Genomic DNA, 27053 nt, shown 5'->3' on the forward strand with positions numbered 1-27053 from the left:
AATGCAACTTTCTGGATTTTCCCATAATACATCGTCATGCACCCTGTAAAAGGCAGCCAGGCACCACCCACCCTAGGAAGTCTTGCTTGACTAACACAGGCTGGGTTTGATGCTCTTTTCTCGTGCTTCTTTAGTAGTCTGTTCCTCCCTTTATCGTGTGAGTTCCTTATGTGTACTAACTGTCTTATTCATCTTTGTACCCCTCAGTGCTCAGCAGAGAATAAGTACTCAGTAAATATTTGATGAACAAACGAGTTGTGCAGAATCTGAAAACCTGCAGTATTTTATTTTAATTGAGCACAGTTTTTCAGACTGTATGGTTTTTATATACATTCTATTGGTTTTAAATAACATTTTCTGTAATATGCTTATTTTTATAGAATTAATTTTCTTTTAAAAAGGTTTTTAGTTAAAGAGGATGGTTAGAAGCAGCCACTAAGAAGGTTAAATGACATATATTTATTACTTAAATCCTTGATTGTCCCTGTGGGTTCTCCACTTTATGAGTGTGGAGATACTTTTAAATTTAATTACATTTAATTTTTATTTTCTGACAGAGCCTAATATAGCTGAAAGAATTAGAGTTGATCTTCAAATATGGCTTTGATGCTGATAACTTGGGAAACTATTGAACAGAGATAGTTGCCTGCATTAAAAATAAACGTGCTGGGATAAACCTTCCACACACTGAGATGACCTGGAAGAGTCTCAGAACACGTTCTTATTGGAGAACTTAGTCCTGCCACATCAGTAGTGGATTGAAGCATTTTCCCTATAAAATCTATGTAACTGACTTGTTTTACTTTACTTTTAGAGATAGCCAGTATGTGGCAACATCAATAACTCTTTTCTAAATCATTTTTATGTCATGTGCTTCTATTTTTAAAACTAAATTTTGTAAAACTGAATTAGTAACACATGCTAGCAAAAACCAAATGCAAAACATTTTATAATGTTGTAACATGTAAATCATCTACAGAATTTTCTTGCATCTGCCAAGACTGAATTATTTTACATTAAGTATATTTTTAAGGTGTAGTGGCAAGTACATCCAGAGGAAAGGGATTTAATAGGCATTTTCTTGCAAATCTAGTTATGGGTAACTACTGAAATTGCTTGTCATGTGTTTGATTTTCATTTTCCTTAGAATGTGTTACTTTGCTGAAGCTGTATTCAAAGGCTGGATCAATTGATCTCCTGCAAGATACACTTGAAGGTTAAGTAACTACAGATCTCAGCTAATCCCGTGTAATCTGCTGTTACTAAATGGCTGTTTGTATTCCAGGCATACCAGTTTCTGAATGCTTAGGATTCGGTTTTTACCTTTTGTTTAAATAACCTCTAAAAGGAGCAATGCATCTCTTTGCATGTCTGTGCATTGTCCTTAGCTTTTTGGAAGGAGTAGGCTGTTTGTGTCCTTCACAGTGCACCTGTGATTATCACGGCAGAAATGACGGCTCAGGATCAAGGTACGCTCCTCTGCTTGTTACTAAGTGTTCTCATTATTTTGACAAAAAGGACCCAAACAAGAAAGCCTACTTTTGAAAGCAAATGTTTGGGGATCAGAAATTGCAGAAGAGAATGTTTAGTGTCCATAAGCTTTAACTTAATTGTGTTAATACTGGTCACCTACTCCTTCACTGTTTTCGTTTTGAGCAGTTTAACTCTCAAAGGCCTCTCAAGGTATTGGAAATTTCTAAACACATTCTGTGTTCCAAAATTTTTATTATGCTCATGTTCACAAATTGTTGCTTGAGATCAAACGATTTAAAGGTGCATGGCCAGCTCAGCCCTTGATTATAGAAAGGCTAAGAGGGCAGGCTGAACAGGAGCTGCGTGACATGCTCAGATCCTTTGCTTTCACGGCTCTCCACTTCCTTTGAGAATTATTCATGCCAATTGAATGGCAGAAAGAAAGATCTCAAGAGTGAAGTTAGAGAGGTTAATAGTTAGAATTTTTCACTTTAAGCTGATGGAATTTACAAAATAAAGAAGATTGAAAAAGATACTGTCTGTTTCAGACACTGTAGGATCTCACAGAAGTTATTCAATCTCTAGGTTGCTTTAGCATCTACTTGTGTAGTGAGAAGAGTTATTTACTTATAATGTGCGTGAGGCCTTTTAGATATGTTAAATGCAAAACAGAACTCTTGCTAGCTAAACACAGTAGAACTTGAATTTTTTTTTGAGAGGTTATTTAATAACAAAATCAGGTTATTTGTGACTTGGTTGAAGTAAACGGCGTCTCAGATAAAATAATTTGTTAAAAGAGTTGCCCAATTTATGTCTTATAACTTTAAACAAATAAATAATAATAAATAAGACATATTTGTGAAAAGCTTATCTTGTTATTGTATTAACTTTAGTTAACCAATTCTTGGTATTTTTTGAGATATTCACTGGGTGGTTATAGACAATGAAGAGAATGTAGCAAGGTAAAAGCCTACTTGTCCAGGGACGTGTAGCAGTGAAGGATCAGGCCAGGGTACTTTTGAGAAACTATCACAGAAATGTTTCCTTCTTTGTGGTGACCCCATTATTGATGGATTTTATAAAAATTATAGAATATTAGGCCTGGCAAGAAATAATCTAGTTCAACCCTTTGTCAGTTTATAAGTGAAGAAACTAAACTGTATGGAGACCAAATGACTTGTCCTAGATCATATAATTGTGTTGATGTAGTAACTAAGTTCATAAAGATGCTAGATCTTTTCGCGTACAAACTAGGCTTTCTTCTATGATAGCATGCTGAGATACTTATTTTATTTATTTATTTATTTTGAGACAGAGTCTCGCTTTGTCAGCCAGGCTGGAGTGCAGTGGCACAATCTCGGCTCACTGCAACCTCCATCTCCCGGGCTCAAGCAATTCTCCTGCCTCAGCCTCCCAAGGAGCTGGGATTACCGGCGTGTGCCACCATGCCCGGCTAGTTTTTGTATTTTTAGTAGAGACGGGGTTTCACCATGTTGGCCAGGCTGGTCTCGAACTCCTGACCTCAGGTAATCCACGCACCTCGGCCTCCCAAAGTGCTGGGATTACAGGCGTGAGCCACTGCACCCAGCCAATACTTTCTTAATGAGTAGAAACTGCTACCATTCTGGTATAAAGTAGTACTGAAATCTGTGATACAAAATAGAGATGAAAAGTAAGAGATATCCCTACAGAATTTCAAAGATTCCATGAGGTCTTCTCCTGAAGTTATAGAAAGGACATAACACTACCACTACATTGCAGTTTTATGCTGCTTCCATGTGTATACATTATGAGCTGGTTTTTCAAATCCACTGATTTAATGTCATATGTTTCACTAAAGGGTTATTTTATTGTAATTATTTACTAAATTTATAGTGTGCTATAATTTAGATGATACTTTGCAAAACTTCTTATTGTTCATTTTTCATAATTCAGATGAGTATCTCATAGGAGATAAGTCTTTTTCCAGGCTAAAATGAATCTAAATTCTCAGATTCCTCATACTTTAAATTTACACATGGGACAGTGTTGTTTTTCTTTCTTTCTTTCTTTCTTTTCTATTTTGAGATGGAGTCTCGCTCTGTCACCCAGGCTGGAGTGCAGTGGCGTGATCTTGGCTGACTGCAACCTCTGCCTCCCAGGTTCAAGCGATTCTCCCACCTCCGCCTCCTGAGTAGGTAGGATTACAGGTACCTACCACCGTGCCTGGCTAATTTTTATATTTTTAGTGGAGTCGGGGTTTCGTCATGTTGGCCAGGCTGGTCTCAAACTTCTGACCTCAGGTGATCTGCCCACCTTGACCTCCCAAAGTGCTGGGATTACAGCCATGAGCCACATTGCCCAGCTGGGACATTGCCCAGTGTTGTTTTTCTATGCCTGTTTTATATGTGCCAACAAACAAGATCAAAATGTGACTTGCTCAAGGTCAATTCCTAATTTCTGGTTTATTCCTTAGGCAGAAAGCAATGTGCAAGTCACGTTATTAAAACAGAGTTCAACTTTAAACATGTACTGTGAACACTTTTTTTTTTTCACCTAAATAAATTATTCTCTGAACAAGGATTGATTTATTATTTTAACAGGGGGTTCTTTTAAAATGGGCCATTTCCTAAAGAGGTGCACTTTAAGTTGGACAGAAGTGGTTTTGAAAGGTGGCTGTGAAACCCACTAGATGGGTGACCTTGGGAAGTTACTGAATGTTGGTGGGCCTCAGTTACTTTCCATGTAAAACCGAGGTTGTTGACAGTAGCAGCAAATACCTACTGAGTACATATTCTGTGCCAGGAAGTTGTAGAGTTTTACATCCATTGTAATTAATCATCCGTAACAGTGCCATATGGGAAAATGAAGTTGAGACACTGGTGAAGTGGTTTTCCATGGCCACAGAGGAGGTGGCAGACCTTAGACCTTGGTTAGATTTGAACCAAGGCCCTCCTCGGCCTCCCAAAGTGCTGGGATTACAGGCGTGAGCCACTGCCCGGCTGAAAATTGATACATTTTTCAAATGAGAAGTATTTTTTTCAAATGGGTGTTGGAAAGTGAGTTTCCTCACATTGTTCATGTTGTGACACTAGGTTGGTGCTATGTAATGACATGGATATGAACGAGCTGCCTACAAACCTCCCCGTGGACACTGTGAAGCTTCGCATAGAGAAGACTGTCATCCGCAGAATCTCTGCGGAGGCCTTCTATTACCTAGTGGAGCTCCAGTATCTCTGGGTGACTTACAATTCCGTGGCCAGCATTGACCCCAGCAGCTTTTACAACCTGAAGCAACTGCATGAGTTGCGCTTGGATGGGAATTCTCTGGCTGCTTTCCCTTGGGCATCTCTGCTGGACATGCCCCTTCTGAGGACCCTGGACTTGCACAATAACAAAATAACCAGTGTGCCAAATGAGGCGCTCAGGTATCTGAAGAACCTTGCCTACTTGGATTTATCAAGCAACAGACTCACCACATTGCCACCAGATTTCCCGGAGAGCTGGTCTCATTTAGTTACAACACCTTCTGGAGTCCTGGACCTTTCCCCAAGCAGGATTATTCTTGGTAAGCTCGCAAGCTTCTGGGCTTTTCATCTATAGTTACTTTGCTATGCATAGCTTTTTTTTGTCCAGTCTTTTAAAATTTGTTGGATTTGGCTTTTTACTCTGTAATTGCACTTTTACTGGAATAGTACCTTATTAGTTAACCTAGGTCAAGTTACCTCTTTCTCCTGTGTAAGGTGTAAGAGCTGTGTGTGTGTGCATGCATGTGTGTACATACATGTGTGGAAAAGTGGAGAAGAACTTGCATCATAAATGGAGAGACGACCATTTCTCTTAAAGAGCATCCAGCTGAGAGACAGAATCCACCAACCTGCATAGACTCTTGTGAGCACAGCATTGCTCCATACTCTGGTACAAAGTTCTGCTCAGTTTGCTTTTCAACTCTTCATTAGGTTCTTCAGGAGCAGGAGAGGGGCACTGGCATCTTTATGCGATAGCAGTGGCTTCATTAGTTAGGAAGAATAGCTTCTAAATTTCCTTAATCTAAAAAGAAATGGTGGAAACACCAGTTATTTTACTGGCCGCAAATGGTTCTCCTAACTGATTTGGTCTCTTAGTTCAGCTGTGACTAGTTTTGGAATTTTGAACTTGGTCTTGTTTAGGTTCTATGTGTATTTCTCTGGTTCTTTTTATTATTATTATCATACTTTATGTGCAGAACGTGTAGGTTTGTTATGTAGGTATAAACATGCCATGGTGGCTTGCTGCACCCATCAACTTGTCATCTACATTAGGTATTTCTCCTAATGCCATCCCTCCCCTAGACACCTACCCCACAACAGGCCCCAGTGTGTGATGTTCCCCTCCCTGTGTCCATGTGTTCTCATTTTTCAACTCCCACTTATGAGTGAGAACATGCAGTGTTTGGTTTTCTCTTTCTGTGTTAGTTTGCTGAGAATGATGGTTTCCACTTTCATTCATGTCCCTGCAAAGGACATGAACTCATGCTTTTTTTATGGCTGCATAGTATTCCATGGTGTGTACATGGCACATTTTCTTTATGCAGTCTATCACTGATGGGCATTTGGTTCGAAGTCTTTGCTATCGTGAATAGTGCTGCAATAAACATACATGTGCATGTGTCTTTATACTAGAATTATTTATAATCCTTTGGGTATATACCCAGTAATGAGATTGCTGGGTCAAATGGTATTTCTGGTTCTAGGTCCTTGAGGAATTGCCACACTGTCTTCCACAATGATTGAACTAATTTATACTCCCACCAACAGTGTAAAAATGTTCCTATTTCTCCACATCCTCTCCAGCATCTGTTGTTTCCTGACTTTTTAATGATCGCCATTCTAACTGGCATGAGATGACATCTCATTGTGGTTTTGATTTGCATTTCTCTAATAACCAGTGATGATGAGCTTTTTTTTTCATATGTTTGTTGGTTGCATAAATGTCTTCTTTTGAGAAGTGTCTGTTCATATCCTCTGCCCACTTTTTGATGGAGTTGTTTGTTTTTCTTTTTTCTTGTAAATTTGTTTAAGTTCCTTGTAGATTCTGGATATTAGCCCTTTGTCAGATGGATAGATTGCAAACATTTTCTCCCATTCTGTAGGTTGTCTGTTCATCACTTTGATGATAGTTTCTTTTGCTGTGCAGAAGTTCTTTAGTTTAATTAGATCCCATTTGTCAATTTTGGCTTTTGTTGCCACTGCTTTTTGGTGTTTTAGTCATGAAGTCTTTACCCATGCCTATGCCTGAATGGTATTGCCTAGGTTTTCTTCTAGGGTTTTTTATGATTTTAGGTCTTACATTTAAGTCTTTAATCCATCTTGAGTTAATAAGGTGTAAGGAAAGGGTGCAGTTTCAGTTTTCTGCATATGGCTAGCCCGTTTTCCCAACCCCATTTATTAAATAGAGAATCCTTTCCCCATTGCTTGTTTTTGTCAGGTTTGTCAAAGATCAGATGGTTGTAAATGTGTGGTGTTATTTCTGAGACCTCTGTTTTGTTCCATTGGTCTATATATCTGTTTTGGTATCAGTACTGTGCTGTTTTGGTTACTGTAGCCTTGTAGTATATTTTGAAGTCAGGTAGCGTGATGCCTCCAGCTTTGTTCTTTTTGCTTAGGACTGTCTTGGTTATATGGGCTCTTTTTTGGTCCCATATGAAATTTAAAGTAGTAGTTTTTCCTAATTCTGTGAAGAAAGTCAATGGTAGCTTGATGGGGTTAGCATTGAATCTATAAATTACTTTGGGCAGTATGGCCATTTTCACAATATTGATTCTTCCTATCCATGAGCATGGAATGTTTTTCCATTTGTTTATATCTTCTTTTATTTCCTTGAGCAGTGGTTTTTAGTTCTCCTTGAAGAGATCCTTCACATCCCTTGTTAATTGTATTCCTAGGTATTTTATTCTCTTTTTACCAATTGTGAATGGGAATTCACTCATGATTTGGCTCTGTTTGTCTATTATTGGTGTATAGAAATGCTTGTGATTTTAGCACATTGATTTTGTATCCTGAGACTTTGCTGAAGTTGCTTTTCAGCTTTGGCTAAGATGATGGGGTTTTCTAAATATACAATCATGTCATCTGCAAACAGAGATAATTTGACTTCCTCTCTTCCTATTTGAATACGCTTTATTTCTTTTGCCTGATCGCCCTGGCCAGAGCTTCCAATACTGTGTTGAATAGGAGTGGTGAGAGAGGGCATCCTTGTCTTGTGCTGGTTTTCAGAGGGAATGCTTCCAGCTTCTGCCCATTCAGTATGATATTGGCTGTGGGTTTGTCGTAAATAGCTCATATCATTTTGAGATACATTCCGTCAATACCTAGTTTATTGAGAGTTTTTAGCATGAAAGGGTGTTGAATTTTATAGAAGGCCTTTTGTGCAACTATTGAGATAATCACGTGGTTTTTGTCACTGGTTCTGTTTATGTGACCGATTATATTTATTGATTTGCATATGTTGAACAAGCGTTGCATCCCAGGGATGAAGCCAACTTGATTGTGGTGGATAAGCTCTTTGATGTGCTGCTGGATTCAGTTTTCCAGTATTTTATTGAGGATTTTCACGTCAATGTTCATCAGGGATATTGGCCTGAAATTTTCTTTTTTTGTGGTGTCTCTGCCAGGTTTTGGTAGCAGGATGATGCTGGCCTCATAAAATGAATTCCTGTTTTTCTTTTTTTCTTTCTTTGTACCTCCGGTACCTCTGGTAGAATTCAGCTGTGAATCCATCTGGTCCTGGGCTGTTTTTGGTTGGTAGGCTATTTAATTACTGCCTCAATTTCAGAACTTGTTATTTGTCTATTCAGGGATTCAACTTCTTCCTGGTTTAGTATTGGGAGGGTGTATGTGTCCAGGAATTTATCCATTTCTTCTAGATTTTCTAGTTTATTTGTGTAGAGGTGTTTATAGTATTCTCTGATGGTAGTTTGTATTTCTTTGGGATCAGTGGTTATATCCCTTTATCATTTTTTATTGAGTCTATTTGATTCTTCTCTCTTTTCTTCTTTATTAGTCTTGCTAGCGGTCTATCAATTTTGTTGATCCTTTCAAAAAACCAGCTCCTGGATTCATTGATTTTTTGAAGGTTTTTTTGTGTCTCTATTTCCTTCAGTTCTGCTCTGATCTTAGTTATTTCTTGCCTTCTGCTAGCTTTTGAATGTGTTTGCTCTTGCTTCTCTGGTTCTTTTAATTGTGATGTTAGGGTGTCAATTTTAGATCTTTCCTGCTTTCTCTTGTGGGCATGTAGTGCTATAAATTTCGCTCTACACACTGCTTTAAATGTGTCCCAGAGATTCTGGTAGGTTGTGTCTTTGTTCTCATTGGTTTCAAAGAACATCTTTATTTCTGTCTTCATTTTGTTATGTACCCAGTAGTCATTAGGGAGCAGGTTGTTCAGTTTCCATGTAGTTGAGTGGTTTTGAGTGAGTTTCTTAATCCTGAGTTCTAGTTTGATTGCACTGTGGTCTGAGAGACAGTTTGTATGCCTTCACCCTAAAGAGGCCTAGAAGAGCTGTGGCAAGATGAGGGCGTTTATAGCCCTATCTTATCCATATAAACAGGCACCCCTCATGCGTCCATTTATAGGCTCTCCACAAGGGTCGTATTCCATTCCCAGAGCTATGAACATCTGCTTTTCTGAGATAGGAATCTTGGTGATGTGAAACCTCCCTGACTGCACATCCATTCATAGGCTCTCTGCAGGGGGAAGCACATTACACACTGTTGGCTCATTCTGGCAGTCCAACCTGGCATTGTCTTTACACAATCCTGTATGCAATTTTGTACTTACAATTATCAGGAGCATTTCATCTTTTATTCCATAGCAATAGTTTCAGGGGGTCTCCCTACATCTCCTCATTTTCTCTGATTTAAATGAACCATAGCAATCATAGCTTGGTGCTGATCATGATTGGATTGAAGAATATTTTTTCCAATTTTGCACATGAACAATAAACCAATAGCACAAATTATACACAGAACAAAATTAACGATAGTGGATCCTCCCAAAGATTTTACTCATTGAATGGGGTTGAGATTAGATAACCCCTCAGAGATACCGTCTAAAACTTCATCACTGGGTAAAGAAGTTAAGTGTGCTTGAGAGGCCTCAAAAATCTTTTCTTTTAGCTTGCTTATGTCTAAACTCAAATTATCTTCACTTCCTTGTAAATGGCGTTTTACTGATTCCCAATTGTGAACAGACTCATTATATTGGAACGGAGTTATACAAAAATCAGAAATATTCCAATCACATTGCATTTGTAATCCGTGTTCTAAACTCTTAATTCTATCTCCCATCCATATAATAGTTTGTCTTAGATCATTAATTTGATTGGCCAATTTTTGATCAATACCTGACTGAGAATTCCACATTCGAATAGAATTTTTTTGCCATTTATCCACAAAATGAGCAGTTTGAATAGATTGATGTAATGCAACTCCAGCAGTAGCAGCAGTCACCGTAACAGCAATCAAGCCCATTATTACTGCAATTAATGTAAAAATAAATAGTTTACTCCTTTTAAGAATTTTCTTTAGAATATTATTAATAACATCGATAGAAGGGGAAGATTTCCAAGGCCTATGTAAGGCTACAGGGAGCCAACTACCTTCTCTGGCTCTGACTATTAAAATACTATGATATTGATTAAAGGATGAGTCAATACAAGTATACAAGTAACAATTAACACAGGTAATTATGTTGGTTTTTGAACTAATATGCATCTTTCCTACTAATAACATATATGGTGGTTTAACACAACTTTTAAGTGGTATAGTTTTGTTGGACTCCATATAGATAGTATATATATTTTGGGATGGTACTCTTTTTTGTGAATGTGGGGTGAGGGGAATAGGTTGTATGAGAGGTGGCAGGGGGACATTAGCAACAGGGGGCTATAAGTCCTCATAATCTTTACTGTCCCATCTTTGAATTGACCTTTTGATGATTGCCATAGTGATATTTTTGGCTGTGTGGAAATAGTAGTGTAAATCAATCTGTTGTCTTAGTTTTCAAGGTGACAAGGTGGATTTACTTATAACCCTTTCTCCAGCCCAAACTCTCATACCAATCATAGCTATGGTTAATCTCCATAATTCTGAATGTTCAGGTCCTAAGTGGGGAAAAACGAGCCTTGGCTTTGGAGGGGCAATCCCTGCCCCTTTCCACTTAAAGGAAAAAAGGGGTTAAATCTATGATATAATAGGGAAGGGTTGTCACTACTTTTTTGATAAGTAATATCATAGAGAAAATGTTGACAATCTCTGTGGCCTTGAGAGCAATCATTAGTAACATGACCTTTGGGAGCCCAATCAACAATGGTGTAGTGAGAAGAATTAAATAACACAGTTCCTTCTGAACTAACACAATCCTTCCATGTTAATTTGTCAGCATTTGAAGACAAGTTGAGAGGACACACAGGTCCTAAAGGCTTATATTGGGATGTGTGAATATAATCAGCGATTCCTATTTTGATCTGTCTTAGAGGTTTTAATGAGAGCCCTGATACCAAGTGTCCTAAAGGAGGGACAGAGTGACCAGATGGTAGTGTGACCTCCCAAGTTTGAATATCTAATGAGAAACATCCATTAGTGGGTCCCAGGCACAAAGGTGGATACCTAAAACCTAAAGTGATATTGAAAGGGGTTCCTTCTTCTGAAGGTTGGGCAGGACAACGATCATCTCCAGAACCAGGCATCCAAATACTATCATTAACATAGACCTCAGTAAGAGCGTCCATCCATGTCATGGCGCGAATAAGAGGAGGAAAAGGAATATAGGCCCAATATGTATAGTTTTTAACAGTCTATGGAGTGACAGAGGGTAGAAGGAGCAATGTCATCAGGAGGAGGCAGAGGTTGAGCCGGACCTGGATCGCTGGAGACAAGTTGTTCAGGATGGCTGACTGGATTGTGTGTTGTAAAGGAGTTAGCATGGTCATTTCTTCTTTTAGACAATTGGATGTGTTAGTTGTTTCCTGCTGTGGCATTTTTTCAGCAAATTTCTCTGTCTCATTGTTGCGTGCATCTTCAGGACACAATTTCAGGTGTCTAGCAGTAATCTAAACAGGAGATTGATGTTCACCTGGGGAAACACAAGCGTAGCCTCTTCCCCACATTAAAATAGAAACTTTTGACCATATATTAGATTGAACATCTTTTCACCATACTTCCCTTCCTTGATTTACCATGGGACGGTTACCAGAGAAATGTTTTTCGACAGCAGTAACAGAACTAGATTTAGGAATATTAAGAAAATTTAACGTGAGCAATGCCAAGTTTAGTTGTATGTGAGGGGTAGACAACTCCTTATCCCCCTCTTTTTGTTTAAGTAATTGTAATTTTAAAGTTCTGTTACTTCTTTCTACAATAGCTTGGCCTTGTGGGTTATAAGGAATACCAGTAATATGTTTAATATGCCACTGATCAAGAAAATTTTTAAAAGCTTTACTGCAATAGGCTGGACCATTGTCTGTTTTGAGCTCACTAGGAATTCCCATAACTGCAAAACATGAAAACATATGTTTTTTAACATGAGAAGTGGCTTCTCTGGTTTGACAGGTAGCCCAGATGAAATTGGAAAAGGTGTCAACTGTGACATGCACATAAGCTAATTTTCCAAAAGATGGGTGCCAGATATTGCGGGATCTGGCCAGCAAACCACAATGCAATGGGGCTCTTTCTTTGTTCCCAGGCAGATCAGCAGGTCAAAAAATAATAGACACACACAAGATAGTGAAAGCTGGATCCAGGGGGGTCACCGCCTTCTGGTCCCGCGGTGCCACCAATGCACTGGATATACCAGCATTTATTATTAAGTTTAGTGAGGGTGGGGGTAGGTTAGTGAGGGATTTAGGGTCATTTGATTGTGTGTGTGAGATGGTCACATGGGGATGAAGTAATTCTTTAACATAACATCTGTATGCAGAAGTACAGTATACAGAGATAAGAATTTACAATATAGTGTGTGCATCAGTAATTTCTAACAGAGCCTTAAAACAGAAACACAGTCTTTTCATAACCTATGATTAGCAAGATATTAATCAGCAGTAACAGTTGCAGCAAAAGCTGGTTACAAACAATCCATAGATACAGGACGTGAAGCTAGACAACCGGTTAGACCAGAAATTCTCAGAAGGGAGTATGCCCTGAAGAGGCCTAGAAGAGCCGTGGCAAGATGAGGGTGTTTATAGCCCTATCTTATCCATATGGACAGGTGCGCCTCATGCATCCATTTATAGGCTCTCCACAAGGGTCACATTCCATTCCCAAAGCTATGAACATCTGCTTTTCTGGGATAGGAATCTTAGTGATGTGAAACCTCCCTGACTGCACATCCGTTCATAGGCTCTCTGCAGGGGGAAGCATATCACGCGCTGTTGGCTCATTCTGGCAGTCCAGCCTGGCATTGTCCTTACACAATCCTGTATGCAATTTTGTATTTACAATAATCAGGAGCATTTCATCTTTTATTCCATAGCAATAGTTTCAAGGGGTCTCCCTACATAAGGTGAGGCTTTTCAATTACTCTTTCTCTTCTACAGGAGTAAAAACATCAACTTAGTAAAATTGTCCTTTATTGTATCCATGAATACTTAAACTATTGCCCTGCAAATAAACATTGGAATTAACTATAAAACCGGGTTTTGTTTTGCAATGCAGGTAAATTTCCATGGCCTGTTTCTGAAGATTAAGTAAATATTTACACAGGCATATTCTGTAAGTCCTGACACTGTTTGTCTCAGAGAAAAAGGCCTGTGGTAGAATAAAACATAAAATGCTTTTTTTTTTGGGTGTTGTTTTACTTGTACCCAAATTTGCTGAATTGTAAACATGGGCTCTTTTCCTATTTGAAATGGAGTTCACCTGAAGGACGGTGGCAGCCCTAGTATTTCCAGACTTTCCTAAAATGGTATTAATTTAGTTCAAAAAACACTTATCAATCTCTGTAGATGTGCCCCACCCTTTTTTTGGTTTGAGGAAACAAATCCACATAGGTAAGGTTTATGCCTTGCTGGGTGCTCTAATCCTCACCCTCTTTCTATAGCTGGCAGAGTCAAGTTTCAAATTTACAGTTAATCTCCAAAGACATCACTCTTTACTTTTTAAAACCTTGTTTTTAATGGAGACATTAAGGTATACTTTGTATAGGTGGAATGCAGGATTGTAAGTCTACAGTTTGTTAAATTCTGATAAATGTATACCCTTACATAAATTACACCATCATCAAGATACAGAATATTTCCATTACCCCAGAAAGTTCTGTGTTTCTTTCCAGTCAATCTTGCCTCACCTATTTGAATTTTCATCTCTATAGGTTAATTGTGCCTGCTGTAGAATGTTATGTAAATGGAATCATATAAGATGAAGCTTTGTGCCAGGCTTCTTTCACTCAGCATCATGTTTTTGAAAATCATCCATGCTGTCGCATGTATTGGTAGTTCATTATTGCAAAATTGTATTCAATTGTATGAATGAAGCAATTGTTCATCCTTTCTCCTGATGTTGGACACACGGGTGTTTCGAGTTTGGGGCCATAATAAATTAAGCTGCAATTAACATTCTTGTACAAAGCTTTTTGTGGCACATGTTTTCATTTCATTATCTTGGATAAATTCCTAGGATTGAAATTGCTGGATTATAGAATGGCTATATGGCTGGGGGCCATGGCTCACACCTGTAATCCCAACACTTTGGGAGGCGAAGGCAGGCAGATCACTTTTAGTCAGGAGTTTGAGACCAGCCTGGTCAATGTGGCAAAACCCTGCCTCTACTAAAAGATACAAAAATTAGCCAGGTATGGTGGTGCATGCCTGTAGTCCCAGCTACTCAGGTGAGGTAGGAGAAACCTGGGAGGTGGATGTTGCAGTGAATTGAGATCACATCACTGCACTCCATCCTGGGTGGAAAAAAAAAAAAAAGAAAAAAAGAATGGCTATATGTATAACTTTTAAGGAAACTGCCTGTTTTCCAAAGAGACTGTATAACATTATACATTCCCAGTAGCACTGCATGACAGTCTGGTTGCTCCATATCCTCACCAACACTTAATGTTGTTGGTCTTTTTCATTTCAGCTATTCTGGGGGGTGGGTGGGTCAGGAAGCGGTATCACAATGTGTTTTTAATTTCCATTTCCCTGATTATTAATGGTGTTGGCCAGATTTTCATTTGCTTATGGGTCACTGTATATCTTCCTTTATGAACTATCTTTTGCTTAATTTTTAAGGGCTATTTGTCTTTTCTTTATTAAATATAGGTCTTTTGTCTGTTATATGCATTGTGAATATTTTCTCCAAGGCTGACTTGCCTATTTATTTTTTGCTGGTGTCTTTGGTAAAAAAGGTTTACATTTTGATGACATTTGATTCATTAGTTTTTTCCTTTTACAGTTAGTGCTTTCTGTGTATCATCTAAAACATGTTTGCCTACCTCAAAATCACAGATATGATATTTTCTTATAGTTTTAGCCTTTATACTCAATTTTTAGCTGTATATTCTTAGCTGTTAGGCTTATAGCTATTATCCATCTCAAAATAGTTTTGGAGTATTGTGTAAAGTAGGGGTTGAGGTTCATATGCTTGCAAACACATGTCCGCTTGTTCCAGCACCATTCATTAAAAAGACGTTCCTTTCCCTACTGAATTGTTAAACACGGTTGTCTCCACAAAGCTGAGTAGGCGTAGTCTTTGCCTTCAAGGGCTTATAGTCCTCAGAATAACTTTTGTACAAAAATTTATTGCTCACTTTTCACACAAAAATAGCGCATTTAGTCCAACTATTCTGATGCATATAAATACTATTCTTTTAGAAAGGATAAAGTTCACTTGTCCCATCCAAGAATAGTTATATAAAGTAAACTAATTAATGCAAATTAGTGTAATTGTAGTTGATGTGTTGCCTTGAAGGAATGCAGTGCAAGTAACAGTTTAACTTGAGAGAGTTCTCTTACCTTTGTCCTCAGAAGAAAAAAACACTTAAATATATTCAGTTCTTGGATCACTATTTTTATTCAGGTTTTAAAAATTGTACCTTTGACCTTAGAAGTTTCAAGCTGGAGTAAATAGACATTTTATTTTTGAAGGATTTAAAAATATTTACATAACTTTTATATATAACCAGTGAAATTAATTTTTTAAAGAATTTTCTTTCACCATTAATACATTTTTTAATAATTTCAAAGCATGAAATAAATTGTTAACATTGTATAGCTCTTAAATCTTTCCCTATGTAAACATTTATACTCCAGATATTGTTGCTTTAACATTTTTAAATTTTATTTTATTTTGAAAGAGTATCTCACTTTGTCACCCAGGCTGGAGTGCAGTGGTGCAAACCATGACTCCTGGGCTCAGTTGATCCCCTCAACTCAGCCTCCGGGGTAGCTGGGACAACAGGCAAGTGCCGCCACCATACCCGGCTAATTTTTGTATTTTTGTATTTTTTGTAGAGACAGGATCTTGCCATGTTGCACAGGCTGGCCTTGAACTCCTGACCTCAAGCAATCTTCCCACCTCAGCCTCACAAAGTGTTGGGATTACAGGTGTGAGCCATTGTGCCTGGACATTTTTTTATTTGTAAATAATAGCGCTTATGACTGTCACTATGACTCTAAATGTTTTTAGATGGCAAAGAGATGAGTTATGATAGAAAGGGTATTAGATTAGGATGCTAAAAAAATCTGGGATGTAGGATTCTAAGCCATTTACAAAGTCAAGATAGTAATATCTTTGTGCTTTGGCTTCCTTTGGTGTAAAATTGGAAGAATAATACCAGATTCCAGAGGTGGTAGAAGGCATAACATGGTGGTTAAGAGCTTTAACCACCGTGGTGGGTGGTTAAAACCTTTAACCAGCATGGTGGTTTAAGATCAGGATACTGAAGTTCAAATCCTGGCTGTCCAATTGTGTGACCCTGGGCAGATTCCTTAAGCTTCCTGAACCTTGGTTTTCTCATCTTTAAAATGGGGATGATAATAGTACTACCTATCCCATGCTTTTGTGAGGATTGAGTCAGTCCATCCTTCAGACGCTTAGTGCTGCTGTTCTTTGATCTCCTGAATCTCTGCATGTCTTGTGAGCAGAGGCAGACATTGATTACCTTTTATTCTGCACTATCTTTTCAAGGATTACCTTTTATTCTGCACTATGTTTTCAAGAGAACAGCTTTGGAGGTAGAAATATATCTCCCTCCAGAGCAAAGGGTAAGCATGCTTACTACCCAGTATAATAAAGATGTCTCCCTTCAGTGCTGTGAGCAATGAGCTCCTTCAACCCTGAGCAGGAGTCTTGTGTCTTCTACCAACATCCATAAAACGATGGCAGGCAAACTTGCCCATATCTGAGAAGTTTCCCAGAATGTGGACCTCTCAAGTGCTAAAAGCAAGAAAGTCTTGGGCAAACTGAAATGAGTTGCTGGCAAACTGGAATAGGTTGGTCACCCTAAAGTAGGGTCAAATCTCAGAGCCTCTGCAGTTTTGGACAAGCACGGTCTTTGTCACATAGGAAGCAATCAGCAACTTGTAACTTGCATTGGTAGTATTACATAAAGAAAAAAATCTGGCATAAGTTGAAGTGTTTTCAAAATATGAAATAGTCTATACATATTATATAACTGAATAAATTTGATGTGCTGGCAGATTTAGAAATTAATCTTAAAATTAAATAATAAAATAGCTATGAAGAGCATAGCTTTTATATATAAATTTTGACACAAATTTATAGATATAAAATATAAGTAACCTTTTATTTCAATATAAATGTTTTAGTATCATTCTATTTATGAATTCTTACTATATTAAGGTGGGTGTTTACATGTTCCTTTCTAAATCTTTTGATTGTTTTTATCTAACTTAAAATATCCCCTTTCCTCCTCTTAGGCACTATGATAACATCCCTTTGCCCTAGAGGACACTTGCCAGTTTGCGTCCTGTGCTCTTCTCTTTGCTGGTTTTCTCTCTCGCTCAGGGAGCAGACATGTGATTGGATCCTCACTTTGAGATTTAATTATTTGTGAGAGGCAAGCCATATATTTATTCATTGATTTCTTGCAAACTACAGCTCACAATGCTGACAATACCAACTGATAGCAACATTTTTAATCTTTTATAACTTTTTGTAGAGGTTATTGGCACATTATACACAAACTGACCTGATTAATTTGTTAAACTGTGTGGGTCACAGTCTAACAATCTAATTCCAAATTTAGTTCTTTATAATAACATTTACATGTATATAAGGCAAAACTGGTTAATGTGAAAAATATGTGTACAAAGTAAAATAAATTACTGAAGGGATTTCAGCCTTTGGAAGAGGTTCATGATTCCCCCTCCCCTCCATTTTAATAAGTAAAATCAGTTATATTGTTTATAAAAGGAGAATTGACTACTTTTAGTCTGTATTGTAGTCAAAGTTGATAAACTGGCTTCACTTTGTATGATATTCACATTTGAACTGTGTATCAATGTAGACATAGAAAAGTCACAAACTTGAAAGATTTAAAAATAGCACTATTAGGAGAGTCTAGATCCACAGATTATCTTTAGCACCTCAATCAATAGAGATAAAAATGTTACAAATTAGGCATTCTATCATATTCTTCTGCTTTTTACTGAGTGATGATGGATTTTAGTGTTAGTTTGTTGTTCCATCTTTGGTTTCTTTTAGTCTATGATCATTGTTTTTATTTTATAGGCTGATAGAACGTTATGGCTGTAAAAAGCTCTAGCATTTATCTAGTCAACTCTCCCATTTTGCTGATGAGAAAACAGGCTCAGCAAGGTTGCATCACCCAGGTCACAGAATTAACTAATGGTTGAGCCTCATCAGGAACCCAGGCACAGTAAAGTTGGTGAGAATGTCATTTCCTATTACTTTTAAAATTTCTCTTTCATATATTTAAATCTGGCCTTCACATATCAGGTCAACTAATACGTACAATAATGACTGAATATCTAATGTGGTATCTGGTGGTGAAATGGGTTTTTGAATGTCTATGAACTGACTACATTATTATAGGTGTTTTGGTATCTATCAGATCATATCTCCACCATTACTTATGTACTTGTTTTGAATTCTTTCTTAGTAGACATACAGATTGTATTACATTTGGTTTCTTTTGTTAAGATCAAGAAAATATGGACTCTAGTATAGGGAATATGTTTTATGTGAATGAAATTTGTTACTTATTCAGAGATTGAAATGACTATATTTTACAAAAGATTTTAAGTACTATAGTAAGAAAGGTTAAAGGTCACTATGAATAAACCATTGTTCAAAGTAATTTCCATGAATTATGTAATTAAAAATTCATGCAACTCTATGAAAGAACTACTGCATTCTGTAGATGAGGCTGAGAGATGTTGTTACTATAGATATCTCATGGGGGTGAAGCTTGACAGAACCAAGATTTCAGCCCAGACATTAGGTTCCAGAGCCACATTTAATCATAGCAATATAAAATAAACTAGAAAGTCTGCTTACCATATAAAATTGGATGAAAGAGCCAACAGTTAAGAGAATAGAATTCAAATTAATATTGATTCAATAACTAGGTATAGATTAACAAGATTAAATATAAGAGGAAAAGTTTAAAGTTATTCACCCATGGAAGAAAAGCATACTTCTAAAACAGGAGATGAAAAAGTAAACTTTTACCAATCCTGGCAGAAAAATATGAGCCAGTCATGACTTGCTATTATAATTTTTAAAAAGTATAATAAAAATATAGAATTTATGAACTAACAGTTACATTTCCAGCATGGTTAGAATTTGTAAAATTGCAGTTTCGTCTTTTCTTCTCAATTTATAATCTACTCCACTAGTAAAAAGCTATAACCACAAATCTCTGTGATAAATTTTTTTCTATCTTGGGCTTTATATGAGGCTGTTATGGAACATCACCCCTAAGATCCTAGAGAGACTTTTGCCTGACAGAATGCTCTAAAGCTCCATCTTAGATCCTTCTGAGATTTTAGCACAAAATTTTATAGTCACGCCTGGATTCGATGTTTGCTCTGAAGTTCTATCTTAATTTGAGAATTTTGGAGAGGCCGAGAATAAGAAACAATTTTTTAATTGAACTCAGCAAATTTCGATTCCTTTATATTTAACAGTTCTTCTTTAACTGTTGCCTCTCCTTTATATTTTATTACCTAAAACACACCAGGGAGTAGTTTCAATACTCTTTGTGGAACTATCCTTAGGTAGACCACATTGCATTGAGTATGTTTTTGATTTTCCACGTGGACCACAGGTGACAGTGCTGCTAAACTTTTTGTGACTCCGTAGCAAGGATCCTCTTTCCTCTAGTTTCCAGCAACATTTTCCTCACTTTTCTTCAAGCCCTCACTGATAGCCTTCTTGAAGGCCCAAAGGCTTCTGCTAACAATTCTGAAAGTGAGACATCCTGAAGATGCTTGCAACTGGAAGCTGTCCGCTAACCGCATTGCTTGCAGCTGATTCTCTCTTGAAGGGAGTATTGAGCAAGTCACCTTCATGGTCACCATATATGACATTCATGCCAAGCCATGTTCTTGCTTCCACCAGTCTTTCTAGACTTCTCTACTGCCATTGCCAGCATCTCACTCTATATTTTTTGCCACACAAAGCTTGCATTACCTCAATACACCTTCAAATCACATAAAACCATAACCTATTCCAGGTTGAGTTAGGTGTCTCTGAGCACCCTATAATACTTACAATACTGTAAGTACTTTCATAGCACCTTTGAAAGATCTTTATTACTGTATTATGGCATTCTATGGTACCTGGATTAAAGTCTTGGCTCTGACACTAATTAGCTTTGTGACCTTGGCCAAGTTATTGGGTCCCTCTGAGGCCTCATCTTTAACATAGGGATAGATGAAGTCTGAGCTTCGTCTTTAACATAGGGATAATAATATCATTTTCTCATAGGATTATTGAGATTACATGTGATAATACAGGTAAGTGCTTAGTACATAATCTAGCACAGAGTGAATGCTCAATAAGTATTAGCCATGATTATTAATGATCTGAACTAACGGACAGGATATGTTCACCGAGATTGCTGGATTGCAGAGCAAAACTGACATAAAGGTGACTCTGCTTCATCCCTCAAAGCACTTCTATTTATAGGGAGACAGTGTAGATCCCTACTTTCTCAAGAGGCAGGATGTAAACTGAAGTCATCAGAATAATCTTTGTCAACCTTTCCCACCTTCTGTTTTAGGTCTACAGGACAATCCTTGGTTCTGTGACTGTCATATTTCCAAAATGATTGAGTTGTCAAAGGTCGTTGACCCTGCTATAGTGCTTCTGGATCCACTGATGACTTGCAGTGAACCTGAGCGCCTCACAGGAATTTTGTTTCAGCGGGCTGAATTGGAGCATTGTCTGAAACCATCAGTGATGACCTCAGCCACCAAAATCATGTCTGCTCTGGGCAGTAATGTTCTACTGCGGTGTGATGCCACTGGCTTCCCCACCCCACAGCTCACATGGACCAGATCTGACAGCTCGCCAGTTAATTATACAGGTATTTTCTTAATTCAGCCCCATGATCAAAGGAGTTTACTAAGCTCTGAAGTTAACATCATGTGTTGTGTGATTTGAAATTAGCTAGTTAACACTAATAAAATATTTCAAGATTATTGGGTGCAAGGGATTTTAAAGGTACATTTTATTCATTAGTATTCTCCTCAGTTTATCTAACTACCTAGATAAAATTAAACAATCTAAACTCTTTTTCTTAGGTAGAATGAAACAATGCAGTGGATGGATCAATGGCAGACAAGGCCTTTGTCTTGCTTCATCATCTTGGATACAGCTCACTTCAAAATGTACAAAATGTACAGCCTTTACAATTTTTTGAAAAGGGCCTTTTGCTGGTTGGGTGCGGTGGCTCACGCCTGTAATCCCAGCACTTTGGGAGGCCGAGGTGGGCGGATCACCTGAGGTCAGGAGTTTGAGACCAGCCTGGCCAACATGGCAAAACTCCGTCTCTACTAAAAATACAAAAATTAGCTGGGCTTGGTAGTGTGCACCTGTAATCCCAGCTACTCAGGAGGCTGAGGCAGGAGAATTGCTTGAATTTGGGGGGTGGAGGTTGCAGTGAGTTAAGATCGCACCACTGCAGAGTAAGACTCTGTCTCAAAAAAAAAAAAAAGGACGGGGGGTTTTTGTACAAGTCTCTCATTTTTGAATAATTATTTAAATAATAAATTACATGGACACCTTATTATGAATCAAAAAGTATAATTTTTAGAAATATTGATTATATAGACTTTTCAGATCCTAGTGTGACAATGTGTATGCTTTGTGCCCAATTTCAAGAGTGATATTCTGACAATTAAAGTGATATATTTTTAAAACTCTTCAATATTAAACTAAAATTCAGGTTGAAATAATGAAACCTGATGGAAATAAAGAAGTTAAGGCCTAATGTTCCTATATATAGGTAGTCAATGGTCCACAGTTTCAGCTAGTGAGTTAAGTTTTGGGCTACTGGGCTACTGTTCTGCGCATTATTATTATTCTTTGAAAAGCTTCTGAAATCAAGGCAGAATGAAAATATACCCAGATATCAGAGTTTAGGATAGCAAAATTCTGATTTTTTAAAAAACTATATGTTATTCTGCAAACAAAAGAATCCATGATTTGCCAGTTTACCAAGTTAAATATAAAATAAATTATTCGGAATACAAATGATGACTCTGCCATGCCAGAAAATGATCTGCTGTACCTCTGGCTATAGAGATATATGCATTTTATTACCATGAAAACATATAATAAGAAATACTTAAGTAAGGTCTTATGAAAAACATTCTATAGAATCACAGTGACTTAAAATTGAAAGGGACCTTTGAGATTACTTCGTCTCATCCTCTTATTTTATAAATGCAGAAACAGAGGCCTAAAGATACGAATTGACTTATATACAACCAAACACTGTTTAGTGGGCAAAAGTTTCTAAAACCCAAGTGTCCTGATTCCCAGCCTTTTGTCTTTTAAAAATACTATTCCCTGTACAGACCTCACAACACCTGGCAGGTCCTAGACCTTGATGTAAGCAGTTTGCAGAACTATCACCCACTGTCAGAGACTTGCAGGGTGCCATTTCCCTCTTGGCTTCTGTGAGAGGATGCATGTAGAGTGGATAGTTGTTTCCTCCTCAGTTGGCATGGTGGCTTGAATTTTCTTTTTGTTCCTCACAGAATATACGTTTGTTTTCTTCCAGTAATACAAGAATCTCCAGAGGAAGGAGTCAGATGGTCCATAATGAGCTTGACAGGCATTTCTTCCAAAGACGCTGGGGATTACAAATGTAAGGCCAAAAATCTGGCTGGGATGTCAGAAGCTGTGGTTACTGTGACAGTGCTTGGCATTACCACAACTCCAATACCACCAGACACTTCTGAAAGAACTGAAGATCATCCTGAGTGGGATGTCCAGCTGGGATCTGGAAGATCTACATCTGTATCTAGCGCATCATCATATCTTTGGTCCTCTTCCTTCTCCCCCACATCTTCTTTTTCTGCTTCTACTTTGTCTCCTCCCTCTACTGCTTCCTTCTCTTTATCTCCTTTCTCCTCCTCCACTGTTTCTTCAACCACAACTCTGAGCACAAGCATCTCAGCAAGTACCACCATGGCCAACAAGCGATCATTCCAGCTCCACCCAGGTGGGAAAAGAAATTTAAAGGTGGCAAAGAATGGAAGTAAGCTTCCTCCAGCCAGCACAAGTAAGAAAGAAGAGCTGGCATTGTTGGATCAAACAATGCTTACGGAGACAAATGCCACAATAGAAAACCTCAGGGTGGTCAGTGAGACTAAAGAGAGTGTGACATTGATGTGGAATATGATCAACACCACACATAACTCTGCAGTGACTGTGTTGTATTCCAAGTATGGTGGGAAGGACCTGCTGCTGTTGAATGCAGACTCCAGCAAGAATCAAGTAACCATAGATGGCTTGGAACCCGGTGGGCAATACATGGCCTGTGTCTGTCCAAAAGGAGTGCCTCCCCAGAAAGACCAATGCATCACATTTTCTACCGAAAGAGTTGAAGGAGATGATTCTCAATGGTCTCTCCTTCTCGTGGTGACCAGCACTGCCTGTGTTGTTATCTTACCATTGATTTGTTTCTTGTTGTACAAAGTTTGCAAACTGCAATGTAAATCAGAACCTTTTTGGGAAGATGATTTGGCAAAGGAGACTTATATCCAATTTGAGACCCTGTTTCCCAGGTCTCAAAGTGTAGGTGAGCTCTGGACACGAAGGCACAGGGATGACTCAGAGAAATTGCTGCTTTGTTCTAGGTCAAGTGTGGAATCTCAGGTGACTTTTAAAAGTGAAGGTTCCAGACCAGAGTATTATTGCTAAGGTTCTGCAGCTCAGGTGCATGTGAGCTACAAAACTAGCATCTAAGGGTATAATTGACCCTAGGTTTGGGTGACTTTTGGACAGACTTTCACATTGTACATGAAAATCACAAATGGAATGCTTTTAAGTATGTTTAAAAAATACCATGAGACCTCTGAACTGAAAAGACAAATAATGTTGATTTTTTTTTCTTGTGTGGAAAAGGTCTAAGAAATAATTTTTAGAGTGGTGCTTAATAAATTATTAATACTTTTTAGGGTAATGTTTTACTTCTTAAAAATAAGTTCATGTGGAAGTAGCAAGTGAACTCTGTTTTTAAAAATATAGTTTTTTGAGTCATGAGGAAACATTAGCAAAACCAGCTAAGCCTTGATGTTTATTCATGTTCGAAGTGCATTATGGCATTTGCTGTGGTTGTTTTCTGACATTGCCTAATGGAGAGCGTGGGATGATAAAGGATTTTGTGTTCACTAAGGTTAAATCTAACTCACGGGAGAGAGAGGGCTCTGTCTCTTGGTACCATTATGCATTATGATACTATAGAGTTGTGTTCATATTGCTTGTAAGAAAAATTTTTGCTTTTCTTTAGAAATATAGGTATTAGCAAAAGTAAGTATACAAAGAGGATTATGACAAATAGACCATTTCTTTAAAAATGGTAACTGTTGCATTTAAACACATCTGCTGACAGATTATATGGATATTTAAAAATAACTTTAAATCAATCTTTTAATATTTTGCTGTTTGCTCTTATTTTCTCCCTTCTTTCTTCCTTCCTTGTCTTCCCTCCCTTTCCTTCCTTCATTCTTTCTTCCTTCTGCTCTGTCAGAAGATATACAAGTAGCCAAAGGATCACGAGCCAAGCTGTTTGTCTTTTGCCATATTGTCTTTTGATTCTCTTGATAAAGAGAAAGCTTTTGAAATTACTTACTGCCCTTTGAAAGTCTGTTTTACAACCCCAAAGGATATTTTAGGACTTTAAAAGGGAAGCTTCAGTGGATTCATTTGGTTAGATTCTTTTCCTAGGTTAAAAACATCGGGGAACTTAAATTCATAGGAAAGGAGTTCACAAATAAAATTTAGTTTTTTTAGAAAGAGAATATTTTAATAACTGTAGTATACTACAAGAAACATCTCATGGCTTTAAGATTAATGATAGCGATAAGGCCCACTCAAGCATCTCACAGTGGTGATATTACATGTCACTTAGCAGGATGCAACCTGGCCTAGGGATTTCCAGAAGACAAGGCCACCTCAGCACAGATGCAACTTTCATAAATTTTATAACAAAGCCTAACCTTACTAGATTAAACTTGCTCTATGAAAGAAACACTTGGTAATTGACCCAGACTGAATACATGTATAAGAAATGGGAAAGATCTCCCAAACTCTGAGAACGGTCCTCAAATAGAAGCTCTCCTAGTCAGTTGGTCATCTGACCTCTGACTATATCCGGCCCATGACACCAGCCAGCTCCTGCTTTCTGTCTTGTAAGAGCACTGCTGGAATAAACTACTTGAGCATTAGATGGTGTCTAAGACTCATCTTTGATGACAGGGATAAATCACCCTTGTGAAGCTGGCTAGCTGGGACCACCCAAAATCTCAGAACACAACTAGCAGTGAGGATGAAATTTGAGTAAGCCAATGAGTGATGACACCCATTTCTATAGGAGGATCAAGGGAGAGTGGCCAGGGCCTGGCTGTGATCGAGAGATTGGGTGAGGTCTGAGGAACACTCTACAGTGGGTCTGGCAGTTTTTGTTCTGTTTTCACATCTGTTGCTGCCTTCTATCTTTACTTTGTGCCTCTGTTTTGGAGGTCACCACCAGGTAAAATTTGCCAAAATTACTTTTAAGACCACTCTGGTCCCACAGGAAGGTGGGCTTCTAGGAGGAGGGTGGTAGGAATGCTGTAGGCTGGGGGACACCCTGGGCTTGAAGAGCCAACCACCAGCTGGTATGTTTCTAGCCTCAGCTGTGGGAGAGGAGCTCCTCGTCCCCAAAGGTCCTGGCATCATGACCCCATAGACCAAGAAGGCTCAAGTACATCTTCTCCACAGAAAGCTTATCTGTTGTCTGCCAACTGGGGAAAGAGACTTCTCCAACATACCCCGGTCTGATGCCGTTAGCAAAATCACCAAATCACCAACGGGCATGTTGCTGCCATCCCTGTTCCTCTGCATGCTCCCAGTGAGACAGTGCGGCTTCTCCAGGGGTTTACCACCCCCTACAATGCCCGCTGGGTGCTGCCAGCAGCAGCCCATGAGCAGCACATCCAAATCAGAGGGGCTTACCTCAGAGTTGCCACTCTGCACCTGGCTGACCTGGAGGCCTGTGAGCTGTGGTGTGATCATCCTGAGTGCACCAGATTACCCCCAGCAGCACCACAGGCATTGCCAGTCACCACCTGGACACAGTTAAGAAAGCAGCTGCCACCTCCGCAAACAGCGAGGGTGAGGAAGAACGAATCCCAGATCCCAAAGCAAGCACTCTGTCTAGCAGGACTGGGTTAGTAACTGTCAGAGCTGGTTGTTACAAAGTGAGGTTCTTCCTTGCCTTGGCTCCCTTTGGCATGCTCGCTTCCTTTTCCACTTCTCTGCCATGCTGTGACATGGCAGAGGCCTCACTGGAAGCTGACCAGATATAGTGGGCAGATCTTTGACTCCTAGGCCTCCAGAATTGTAAGCCAAAGTAAACCTCTCTTCTTTATAAATTACTCAGTATCCTGTTCTGGTGACTCTCCCTTATGCCTGTCTATTCTGTTATGACCACAGAAAACAGACTAAGAAAATTCTTATGGATAGAAGATGCATTCTTACCTTAAATCTTTAGAAACCTATGAGGGTTTCTTACGCTTCATAGAAGCATATGAGGGTTTTTTGTTTTTCTGTTTTTTACCTTATTAAGTCAGGAACTTGCACCTTTTCACGTAAAGGAAGCACTTTACAGCTTCTCTTTGGCATATCCAAGTTGCCTGCGTCACTATTCTTGTGCTTTGGGACTACTGTCAAGTAAAATAAGGGTTACTGGAATGCAAGCGCCATGATACCGCAACAGTCCATCTGATAACCACGGCGGCTTCTAAGTGACTGATGGGCAGGGAGTGCATGGTGTGGATCCTCCAGACAAAGTGACGACTTATGTCCTGGGTGGGACGGAGCAGGATGGCAAAAGATTTCATCAGACAACTCACAGCCACACCTCCTGGAAAC

General features: G+C 38.6%; 1 protein-coding gene across 1 annotated transcript; it reads left to right on the top strand.

The window, feature by feature from the left end:
- The first annotated feature begins 1050 nt into the window (after positions 1 to 1050).
- LRIT3 (leucine rich repeat, Ig-like and transmembrane domains 3) lies at positions 1051 to 25492 on the top strand. Its single transcript, XM_055385730.2, has 4 exons — positions 1051 to 3650; positions 4548 to 5020; positions 20689 to 20994; positions 22696 to 25492. Exons 2-4 carry the CDS (start codon positions 4567 to 4569, stop codon positions 23838 to 23840), a joined length of 1905 nt encoding a protein of 634 aa, XP_055241705.1. The 5' UTR covers positions 1051 to 3650; positions 4548 to 4566; the 3' UTR covers positions 23841 to 25492.
- Positions 25493 to 27053: the final 1561 nt, after the last annotated feature.

The sequence above is a fragment of the Gorilla gorilla genome, chromosome 3, assembly GCF_029281585.2.
Source record: "Gorilla gorilla gorilla isolate KB3781 chromosome 3, NHGRI_mGorGor1-v2.1_pri, whole genome shotgun sequence".
Classification (NCBI taxonomy): Eukaryota; Metazoa; Chordata; class Mammalia; order Primates; family Hominidae; genus Gorilla; species Gorilla gorilla.

Bases quoted from the DNA above. Each gene is read 5' to 3' on its own strand.
- LRIT3 (XM_055385730.2), top strand. From the start codon at position 4,567: ATGGATATGAACGAGCTGCCTACAAACCTCCCCGTGGACACTGTGAAG. The intron at 5,021-20,688 runs GTAAGCTCGCAA...CTTCTGTTTTAG, and splicing joins CCCAAGCAGGATTATTCTTG to GTCTACAGGACAATCCTTGG. The intron at 20,995-22,695 runs GTATTTTCTTAA...GTTTTCTTCCAG, and splicing joins CTCGCCAGTTAATTATACAG to TAATACAAGAATCTCCAGAG.